This window comes from Pseudophryne corroboree, chromosome 6 (genome assembly GCF_028390025.1).
Source record: "Pseudophryne corroboree isolate aPseCor3 chromosome 6, aPseCor3.hap2, whole genome shotgun sequence".
Classification (NCBI taxonomy): domain Eukaryota; kingdom Metazoa; phylum Chordata; class Amphibia; order Anura; family Myobatrachidae; genus Pseudophryne; species Pseudophryne corroboree.
The window spans coordinates 149413193-149425282 of record NC_086449.1 but is presented as its reverse complement, the minus strand read 5'-3'; the positions used below and the strand labels follow the sequence as shown (position 1 = coordinate 149425282).

The 12090-nt window shown below is 42.1% G+C and overlaps 1 protein-coding gene across 4 annotated transcripts in view; it reads right to left on the bottom strand.

Moving 5' to 3' along the window:
- Positions 1-12090, bottom strand: part of KANSL3 (KAT8 regulatory NSL complex subunit 3) — a 121929-nt gene that overhangs the window by 2999 nt on the left and 106840 nt on the right. For all 4 annotated transcript variants that reach the window (XM_063932012.1, XM_063932013.1, XM_063932014.1 and 1 more), the window contains exons 19-21: positions 6064-6185; positions 3924-4146; positions 3713-3834 (exon numbers count right to left, since the gene is read on the bottom strand). In XM_063932012.1, the coding sequence (XP_063788082.1) occupies positions 3713-3834; positions 3924-4146; positions 6064-6185 (467 nt within the window). The remainder of the gene's footprint in view (positions 1-3712; positions 3835-3923; positions 4147-6063; positions 6186-12090) is intronic.

The window sequence follows — 12090 nt, the reverse complement described above, 5'->3', positions numbered from 1 at the left end:
TTGATTATTCAGTTGTGCATTTCTAGTTCTTGCAAGGTCAAGTAAATGTGGGCTACAGCAGGCTCCCTAGAAGGAGCCTTATTCAGAACACAATGGTAGGGAAGTTGGTTGTCCCCTGTTAAGAAAGGTGAGCCGACATCACTTGAAGCTGGTAGTGAGTCATGGTAGTGATGACAAGGCTTGTACTGCTGACAGTAAGGATTCTATCATGGAGAGGATCCAACATCGGCTGAAAAGTTCAATTTTTACTGGTCAGAAAATTTGGATCCCGCAGGTGATCTGGTTGGTTACAATCATTTTGTCCCAAAAACTAGAAAGCAGAGGTCCAAGTGTAGGAAGGGGGGTTGAATTCCCTTTAGATCTTGTACATCAAATGGTGGGTGGATAAACCAAATCACATCTCAAGTGAAGCTATCTAATGGATGTAGTGAGAAATGTCGCAATCAGGAGTGGAGGACTTACGGGGAGATGTAGCCTTCTAGAGATTGGAGTAGACAAGTTGCCAATAGCAACCCGTCAGTTTCTAACTATCATGTTATACAATGTACTTGATAAATGCTAGCTAGAAGAGGATTGGTTGGTATGGGCAACTTCTCCACTATTGAGAAGGCTTGATACATCTCCCCCTTGGAACCCTGTTATCAGAAAAGGAGCCTTTTTACCCCATCATATGCCAAAAAACCTTCTCTAAGTAAGAAAGAGAGCTTGGGGAAGTTACATATAGCATAATTTGCTAGCGATAGTCACTTTCTTTACATATGGTTCAAGATGTGAATCCCCTATAGAGGGGGCAGCGTCATCAGGGGAGTACTATAACAGATTATGCAAGACAAACACAGATAATGAGAGAGTACTCTATTCCCTATGACAAATCCACCTAGCAGCACTATCTGGAGTCACAGCAACATGATCCCAGTGGAATAAATACATTCATTCATAACCGCTTTATACAACCTGTGCACAGCTTTTTATTGGCTGGTCACTGTAGGTACATGTCACATCTGTACGAACAGTCAGCACTTACTTAGGTCTGACCATAGCCAGATGTTAGCATAATACATGGACCTATAGTAACAGAAGAAAGAGATACGGCGCTAGTTTTTAAATATATATATATATATTCATATATATATATATATATTTGCAGACTGGAAATAGCAGCGCCCACACTGTGGACCTGGAAATCCACCTAAGGATATGGACCAAATAAACAAAATAATGGAGGCACTCAGAATAGCCGGCTGCTGGTTTTAAAATGTTACAACTTTTATTCATTTAGACAATGTCATACATTTTTCAAGCACAGGTCCTGCTCCCAGCTCCAGCGCACCTTGCACGGTGGTGCACATAAAGATTACCAACAAGCTGGTTGAATACTAGGACACTCCGCATCGATCTGGAGGGCAATTGGCTGCCACATTTCAAGTTTCCACTATAAGGGTGATGTATAAACGTAGCTAATTTAATGCATCTGGAAATCTATATGCCACAATTTGCATCTGCCCTTTTACAGTTTATTTCAATCTGGAACTAACAGTGCATGCAAAATTCTGTTATTTGCAACCTAACACTTGAAGCTGCTTTTACTCTCTATTGCGATTAACCCTTGCTTGCTTAGTGTGGGGAAAAACTTCAATTACAAGGACAATTCAGCTCATTCACAGGAAATTGTTTCACTGCGGTTTGAAGTCTAATTAAATAATCCTGATTTCAACAAATTAGTTGCAGCTGCACGTATATTGTTAAAGTCTATAGAGGACATTATATTCCCTTTGCCAGCCACAAGGAAGAATTATCACTGACATAATTGCTATACGTTTTCATTTGCTCATTTTTAAAACTGATTTTTATGCTATTTTCATGTTTATTTTATTGAAAAATGTATGACATTCTCTAAATTAATAAATTTTGTATAAGTTTTAAAACCCGTTGCCGGTTATTCTGAGAGCCTCCATTATTTAGTTTATATTACCTATAGTAACTAACAGATACAAATCTGTACATAGAGCATACAATACTTTGTCTATAATACAGCTCTGGCCTCAGTTGAATCTAAGTTATTTGGCACATCCGTTGTGAAGAGCAGACTTGTGCCATACCAGTGGGCAACATTGAAAGGGGCTCCTTGAACCTTTATTGGATAGTGCTCTCCACTCAATTTCTGAACTATAGGGATTATTCAGAGTTGTTAGCAAACCAGAAAAGTAAGCAATTAGGCAAAACCATGTGCACTGCAGGTGAGGCAGATGTAACATGTGCAGAAAGAGTTAGATTTGGGCGGGTTATATTGTTTCTGTGCAGGGTAAATAATGGATGCTTTATTTTTACACTGCAATTTAGATTTCAGTTTGAACACATCACACCCAAATCTAACTCTCTGCACATGTTACATCTGCCCCACCTGCAGTGCACATGGTTTTGCCCAACTGATAACTTGTTTGGTTTGCTAACAACTCTGAATAACCCCCTAAGGACAATACTCATCATACTCTAGATCCTGCTGTTACTTGGAACCACTGCCAATTGGATCCTAATTTTTTTTACCACAAACTGCAAACTGGATTATTGCTTTAGGACAAAGAATCTGCCTTTGAACTGTCCATTTATCCTCACCATGGGACTATTTTAACGCTACCCCTATATCTGGTACTTTTTTGAGCTCAGATCATTGATCCCTATATGGTTTTATTATGAATTTATATGCACTTTATTGATGTATTAAATATACTTTTATCTGAACACTATAATTCTTTGTTTATAATTATCATTAGCGCTGTATTCTTTCTTTTTTTTCTTATATGTATTGTTTTTAGGAGACTGACTGTACAGCTGCTTGGTTTAACACTCATAGTAGCGCCTGATTTCCTCATATACTTGTTATATCATTTTCTCGTTGTGAGGAGCAGACTGCTAGGATTCTATTCCCTTACATGGAACAGTGAATTGCTGTAATTGGAATGGAACATCACCTCTGAACTGTGCTTGAATTAAAGGCCATTTACAAAGATGATTGCTATGAAATTTCTATCAAATTTTGGAAATGGGAAGAGATTGTCTTGAGAAGATGATTGACATTTCAGCTGTAGAGAAGATTGCCTGTTGTCAAGATAATAGTTGCCTTGAGGGCCTCTTAATGTACTCAATAGTGTCTCTGTGGGACACTAAGTAAGGAATGAGATTGTTTTCTGTTTAGACAAGTGGGTGACTGGGGAACCTGCAATAGGTTACTCCGCTTATCAATTTCTTCCCTAGGAAATGTGTGCAAGGCTATAAAGAATGGACTAATCTGCAAATATCATTTGTCACAGTACAAGAAAGACTAGAGACCTTTTCTGTTCATAAAAAAAAGGTTGGCACTGTATCAAAAGCTGCAGGGTCCTACATTTCTATCGAGCAGAGCTCACGTCCTAACCCTTCATTATTTATACTGCTCTGCCTACTAAAGGTGGGAGGTTTAACCCCTACCAGTAAATCAGTGTACCCCAGATAGCCGGAAGAGAAGTAGATTTAAAGACGTAGTCAAACACTTTTACAGCAGTCTAATAGTATTAGTGGCTGACAGATTTAATTTCTAAAACAATTTAGCTATACACTTACAATCATCTTAAAATATCAAATGGCTGCAATAATGAATCCAATGCCTTTGCTCACAGATCTGTGTACTCTCTAGTAAGTGTCTTCATGGAAGAGATATGTATGTGAAGCTTCTCACCTGCAGGGAGGCATCTTCTGGTTTGGACTGTACCCCTGCTCCCATAGTGGCCTGGCTGAGGGTGGTGACACGACTGGGCTGACCACGGAGAGTGACGGTGATAGTGGTAGGAGCCTTTAAGCCTAACAGCAGAGGGACGGCAGGTTATATATACAATATGTACCCTCAGCAAGAGAGTTATAGAAGACATTGATATTTTAGTCATTGTTACCTGTCGTTGGATTGGAGAGCTGTGCCAAGCCGGGTATACTACTAGCCAGTTTTGCTAGGCCACCATTTGTGAGTAATTGATGGATAGCTGTCGGTTTTCCACCAGCTGATGTCACAAAGGAGGAAGAAGCAGTCACCACAGGGATGGTACGCAGGATTGTGCCAGTTCCCGTAGTTATCGTAGCCAAGCCTTGGAGTGGGGTGGGAGCTTTAACTGCCAACGCCTGCCACGGATACAAAGCATCTCTATTATAACTTACAGACAGATATAGCAGTGAACACAATATAGGCAAAGCATTCTTCACTAATTACAATACAGACCCTACAATAGAGGGATTTCAATATTTTCCATATATTTTGCACCTCCGCTTTCCCCCACATTAATCCCTCAGTTGAATTCCCTCCATGGGGTCCTTGTGTGTTTAGTCCAACAGGATCCAGGTGCTTAACTGAGGATATCTGCCGATAGCTCCTGATTGGATGAACGCTGCAGCCTTCTAATTGGTAGCTGGACAGAACCCTGCTAAACTGAACTAATGGTGGGGCATCTAATAAAGGAGCAGTATGATGGAAAGAGGACAATGGTTTTAAGAAAATATATTATGAAGGTGAAAAATCAAGAGACGTATAGTCATGAAAGCTTTCCATGAAGGAGATTTGGAGAAAGATACAAACAGATAAAAAACTGGTCAGCTGTCTGCTAGAACATAATCCTGAATTATGGGGTAAATGTACGAAGTGGTGATATGGGGGGGGGGGGGGGGGGGGGAGGAGTGGTAGCGGCGCACTTTATGTGCACTGATACCACTTCGCCCTCATGCATTACAGTGGCGGTGCGTGCAGAAAAACAGGGGTGCTATGAGCCGTCAATATCAGCGCTGCTATATTTTAGATAGAACACCGATGTGCAGGGCAATGTAAGAACGGTCAGTGCGCCTGCAGCTACCAATTTCAACAGCTTCCGATGTTGCTGTCCTATCTCCACAGCAGGGACAGCACTGTCTCTGGCTGCGGCGGGTGCCGGTTCTGAGCAGTATGTGAGATCTCGTGTGAGTCTCAAGATCTCGCAGATGCGCACTGGAGCCGGCCGGACAAAGAGACACTAAGCTGATGCTCTGTGGTCTCAGATGGGGATCGCCGGAGGGGGGAGTTTTCACAAGATGTTAATATATCTTGTCGATGTTCCTTCTTGCTTTGCCTCTATAATGAGGTGAAGCAGAAAGTGATGTAGCAGCACGTTCTGTGCCCCAATAATACATCTCCCCCTATATCTCCCAAGTTATATTGCCCAAATCTAGCAGCACTTCACAGGTTACTCTTGAGAGGGTATATTACCAGATTTAATAAATAGAAGTAATGTTATTTGTTAGTCTGAATCTGAAGGATAACTGAAACGTGTGAGGCAAATATAGGGTGAGTTGACAATCACTCTGTGTCTGCTCTGTTATAGAAGCACCTTTCACGTAACATGGCAACCTGATGCAGAGGAGAGGACAGTGGACTTTAGGTGTATAGCATATACAGGTTCCAATGTATAGACAGTATCTAGATAAACAGTCAATAGGCTGGCCACATATGGCCGAAATGCATTAGATCGACATGGTCAAAAGGTCGACAGCTAAATGGAAGACAGTGCTTAAGGTCGACAGGTTCAAAATGCTGACATAACAATGGCCGTCATAAGTTTTTAGGGTTTTTTCCCATATTTTTCAACTTTTGCTTCATTTATCATCCATGTGGACTACGATTGGGAGTAGTAACCTGTGACAAGCACAGCAGTAGCGGACTGAGGCACCTTGCCCGAAGCATGGCGAGTGAAGCGAGTCTGCAAGGGTATGTTTACAATAATTGTGGTCACATATGATGAAACATAGAAAATAACACCCAAAAAACTTTAAAAACATGTGTCGACCTTTTGTGTGTCGACCATTTCTATGTTGACCTTTTCTACTGTCTACCATTTCCATGACGACTTTTTTACCCGTTGACCTAATGTACGTCAACCATATGGTGTCGACCTAATTCCTGTAGATCTTCTATAGCACACCCAGCATGCACACACCTATTATCTGACTCAGTAAACCAAAACCTGATATATACGTATGTATAATTGCTCCATGACATGTGCAGCGCATTCATACCTGAGTGGTGGATCCAGTGTTGGCAGTGGTGCCAGGGAGGACAGTTGATTTACTGCCAATATCTTGGAGGCTAAAGCTTAACCCCTGCAGGAGGCTGCTGGCAGAGGCTCCGGAGTTTGTGCCTGGAAAGCAGATCACACATCAGTACAACCAAGATGGGCAGGCCGCTGGCACAGCTGTTTTATAGGCAGAATATTTTTTCTATATGACTATTAAATGTCATCTTGCCAAGTAAAACAACCTTTCACGAATCCCAAACTGTTTAACCTGTTTTACTACTGTCATGTTATTGTTGGAATGGATAAAAGGAAAGTTTACTACTACTACTACTACCAATACAGCGCACACAGCATCACCTAATGTATTTGTGGGCAGGTTTGGTCAATGGATTTTATGGATGAATAAACTTGACTAATAAATGTCAGTGAGTTATCACCATCAACAGGATGCAGTGACCTTCATTACCAAAGCTTCCACCTATCCTTATTTACAGAGCAACCATTAGGAGGAGTATCACTGATGTACATGACATGTAATATGCCGCTGTATAGGGTCCATAAAGTAACATATTTCCCTGAAGCACAGTCTGTATGTCCAACCCCCTGCGGCCCTGGATGTTTCAGATACGCCTGCCAGTGTCATGTGCCAAGCTGGGGGCAGAGGAGAATGCGCATCTTGTGCAATTGTTCCTGCTGTGTCTCTGTTGGCAGTCACTATGCATCCTGAGCGCAGAAAGTTGCACTGAATGCTGCACAGCTTCTGCATTGCCATCTGTGGCACACAAATGCAGAGCGCTATCAGCCAGACTGCCCCCTCTGCTGCTCACAGCATAGAGCTGACTATAAGGAGGAGGATAAGAGTATACTTTAGTTGTCAGTCACATGAGGAATGATGTAGTGCTGCTCTGCAAAGGAAACAACAACCCTACAACTCCTATTACAGGAATTCCGATGACTGGGGAGAACTGTTAATGATAAAAAGCATACAGAAGTGAATAGAGATTATACACTTGGGCAGAATAGGTACTATGCACGGGAGGCAACAGGAGGCAATCACTAGACTGCCTGTCGGGATCCCGGCGGTCACAATGCCGCCCCTAATCCCGCCACCATAGGCTTTTCTTTCTCTATGGGTGTCCACGACACCCATAGAGGGAGAATAGAACCTGTGGCGACCGCAGTGAGCCACCGTGCCCACAGCATGGCGAGTGCAGCAAGCCTGCAAGGGGCTTTCTAGCGCTCGTCGCGCTGCCGACATACTGGTTGCCGAGATCCCACTGTTGGGATCATGACAGCCGGGATCCTGGCCACCGGTAATACGTATGTATTCCCTATGCACAGCATATAGTGTTGATATAAAGAGAAACTGTATGTATACTGTATGAAGGAAAGGGTTGACATTTTTTTTTCTTAATCACACTCTTTTTTGTTTAAACCAGTTTTTTTTTTTTTTGCATTAATGTTTTAATGAAACCAAATGGAATTAAGAGCTTGATTAACTGTGTTTTAATGCTTTCTAACATTAATGTTATTAGGCTTTGATTTGGTTTATTTTACATCAATAAAACCAATTTTTTGACAGTTTAGCATGGCCTTCCTAGTTCTATGACTGTTTATTACCCAATTTTGTGTTATCAATGTTTCCAATTGTAATGCGCAACAGATTTTGCTGCGCTATATAAGAAACAGTTAATATATAAATAAATTAGCACTGGGCATTCCACTGGCATTAAACATTTTGAATAAAAACACTAGTGTTTTGATATAATAGTTTTTTTTAAGAAGCTACGGAGCCGTGCCAGTAGTCACAGCATAATAAAAAAAACAGTGTTTTTTTTCTTTTACACACATATGGTTTAAACCAGCCAACCCAGGGTTCCTTTACTTCTGTACTGTTCAATTTGTACAATACCACTTCTGTGTATAGGCTGTGACTCCAGCATATACATTATACATACTATGGAGCTAATTCAGGTTGGATCACAGTGTGATCCACGGGGAGGAGGGCGCAGAAAATGCGTTCGCCTCTGCCTGACAATCAAGCAGAGGCGGTCGCGGGGGAGGCACTGCTCCGTTTCCAGGGCAGAGACGGACGTTGCGGGGGGCGGCAAACGGGAGCAGTGCAAATGGGGGCGTGGAGGCAAAAGCCGGCAGGAGGCATCCTTAATTTCTGTTAGGCCCTATATATGGTTCTCCATATCTGTTCTTATTCTGCACATAAAGACATATGCACGGTTCTCAGGATCTGCTCTTATTCTGCACATAAGGACATATGCACGGTCCTCAGTATCTGGTCTTATTCTGCACATAAGGACATATGCACGGTTCTCCATATCTGCTCTTATTCTGCACATAAGGATAATATGCACGGTTCACCATATCTGTTCTTATTCTGCACATAAAGACATATGCACGGTTCACCATATCTGTTCTTATTCTGCACATAAAGACATATGCATGGTTCTCAGGATCTGCTCTTATTCTGCACATAAGGACATATGCACAGTTCTCCGTATCTGCTCTTATTCTGCAAGGTCTCAGTATCTGCTCTTGTTTTGCACATAAGGACATATGCACGGTTCTCAGTATCTGCTCTTTTTCTGCACATAAGGACATAAGCATGGTTCTCCGTATCTGCTCTTATTCTGCACATAAAGACATATGCACGGTTCTCCATATCTGCTATTATTCTGCACATAAAGACATATGCATGGTTCTCCATATCTGCTCTTATTCTGCACATAAGGACATATGCACGGTTCTCCATATCTGCTCTTATTCTGCACATAAGGACATATGCACGGTTCACCATATCTGTTCTTATTCTGCACATAAGGACATTTGCATGGTTCTCCATATCTGCTCTTATTCTGCACATAAAGGCATATGCACAGTTCTCCGTATCTGCACTTATTCTGCAAGGTCTCAGTATCTGCTCTTATTCTGCACATAAGGACATATTCACGGTTCTCAGTATCTGCTCTTTTTCTGCACATAAGGACATAAGCATGGTTCTCCGTATCTGCTCTTATTCTGCACATAAAGACATATGCACGGTTCTCCATATCTGTTATTATTCTGCACATAAGGACATATGCATGGTTCTCCATATCTGCTCTTATTCTGCACATACAGTAAAGACATATGCACCGATCTCAGGATCTGCTCTTATTCTGCACATAAAGACATATGCAAGGTTCTCAGTATCTGCGCTTATTCTTTTTTCTGCACGATATCAGTATCTGCTCTTGTTCTGCACATAAGGACATATGCACGGTTCTCAGTATCTGCTCTTATTCTTTATTCTGCACGATATCAGTATCTGCTCTTGTTCTGCACATAAGGACATATGCACGGTTCTCTGTATCTGCTCTTATTCTTTATTCTGTACGGTCTCAGTATCTACTCTTGTTCTGCACATAAGGACATTTGCATGGTTCTCCATATCTGCTCTTATTCTGCACATAAAGGCATATGCACAGTTCTCCGTATCTGCACTTATTCTGCAAGGTCTCAGTATCTGCTCTTGTTCTGCACATAAGGACATATGCACGGTTCTCAGTATCTGCTCTTGTTCTGCACATAAGGACATATGCATGGTTCTCCGTATCTGCTCTTATTCTGCACATAAGGACATATGCATGGTTCTCCATATCTGCTCTTATTCTGCACATACAGTAAAGACATATGCACCGATCTCAGGATCTGCTCTTATTCTGCACATAAAGACATATGCAAGGTTCTCAGTATCTGCTCTTATTCTTTATTCTGCACGATATCAGTATCTGCTCTTGTTCTGCACATAAGGACATATGCATGATTCTCCATATCTGCTCTTATTCTGCACATAAGGACATATGCACGGTTCTCCGTATCTGCTCTCATTCAGCACATAAAGACATATGCACGTCTCTCCACATCTGCTCTTATTCTGCAAATAAAGACATATGCACAGTTCTCCGTATCTGCACCTATTCTGCATGGTCTCAGTATCTGCTCTTGTTCTGCACATAAGGACATATTCACAGTTCTCAGTATCTGCTCTTTTTCTGCACATAAGGACATAAACATGGTTCTACGTATCTGCTCTTATTCAGCACATAAAGACATATGCACGGTTCTCCATATCTGCTCTTATTCTGCACATAAAGAAATATGCACAGTTCTCCATATCTGCACATAAAGACATATGCACAGTTCTCCATATCTGCTATTATTCTGCACATAAGGACATATGCACAGTTCTCCATATCTGCACTTATTCTGCACATAAAGACTTATGCACCAATCTCAGGATCTGCTCTTATTCTGCAAATAAAGACATATGCACGGTTCTCAGTATCTGCTCTTATTCTTTATTCTGCACGGTCTCAGTATCTGCTCTTGTTCTGCACATAAGGACATATGCATGGTTCTCCATATCTGCTCTTATTCTGCACATAAGGACATATGCACGGTTCTCCGTATCTTGCTCTCATTCAGCACATAAAGACATATGCACGGTTCTCAGTCTCTGCTCTTATTCTGCACATAAAGACATATGCACGGGTCTCAGTATCTGCTCTTATTCTGCACATAAGGACATATGCACGGTTCTCCATATCTGCTCTTATTCTGCACATAAGGACATGTGCACGGTTCACCATATCTGTTCTTATTCTGCACATAAAGACATATGCACGGTTCTCAGGATCTGCTCTTATTCTGCACATAAGGACATATGCACGGTTCTCAGGATCTGCTCTTATTCTGCACATAAGGACATACAGGTGAAACTCAGAAAATTAGAATATCGTGCAAAAGTTAATTTATTTCAGTAATTCAACTTAAAAGGTGAAACTAATATATTATATAGACTCATTACATGCAAAGTGAGAGATTTTAAGCCTTTGTTATAATTTTGATGATTATGGCTTACAGCTTAAGAAAATAAGAATTTACTTACCGATAATTCTATTTCTCATAGTCCGTAGTGGATGCTGGGGACTCCGTAAGGACCATGGGGAATAGCGGCTCCGCAGGAGACTGGGCACATCTAAAGAAAGCTTTAGGACTAACTGGTGTGCACTGGCTCCTCCCCCTATGACCCTCCTCCAAGCCTCAGTTAGGATACTGTGCCCGGACGAGCGTACACAATAAGGAAGGATTTTGAATCCCGGGTAAGACTCATACCAGCCACACCAATCACACCGTATAACTTGTGATCTGAACCCAGTTAACAGTATGATAACAGAGGAGCCTCTGAAAAGATGGCTCCCAACAATAATAACCCGATTTTTGTAACAATAACTATGTACAAGTATTGCAGACAATCCGCACTTGGGATGGGCGCCCAGCATCCACTACGGACTATGAGAAATAGAATTATCGGTAAGTAAATTCTTATTTTCTCTAACGTCCTAAGTGGATGCTGGGGACTCCGTAAGGACCATGGGGATTATACCAAAGCTCCCAAACGGGCGGGAGAGTGCGGATGACTTTGCAGCACCGAATGAGAGAACTCCAGGTCCTCCTCAGCCAGGGTATCAAATTTGTAGAATTTAGCAAACGTGTTTGCCCCTGACCAAGTAGCTGCTCGGCAAAGTTGTAAAGCCGAGACCCCTCGGGCAGCCGCCCAAGATGAGCCCACTTTCCTTGTGGAACAGGCTTTTACAGATTTTAGCTGTGGCAGGCCTGCCACAGAATGTGCAAGCTGAATTGTACTACAAATCCAACGAGCAATAGTCTGCTTAGAAGCAGGAGCACCCAGCTTGTTGGGTGCATACAGGATAAACAGCGAGTCAGATTTCCTGACTCCAGCCGTCCTGGAAATATTTTCAGGGCCCTGACAACATCCAGCAACTTGGATTCCTCCAAGTCCCTAGTAGCCGCAGGCACCACAATAGGTTGGTTCAGGTGAAAACGCTGGAACCACCTTAGGGAGAAACTGAGGACGAGTCCTCAATTCCGCCCTGTCCGAATGGAAAATCAGATAAGGGCTTTTATAGGATAAAGCCGCCAATTCTGACACGCGCCTGGCCCAGGCCAG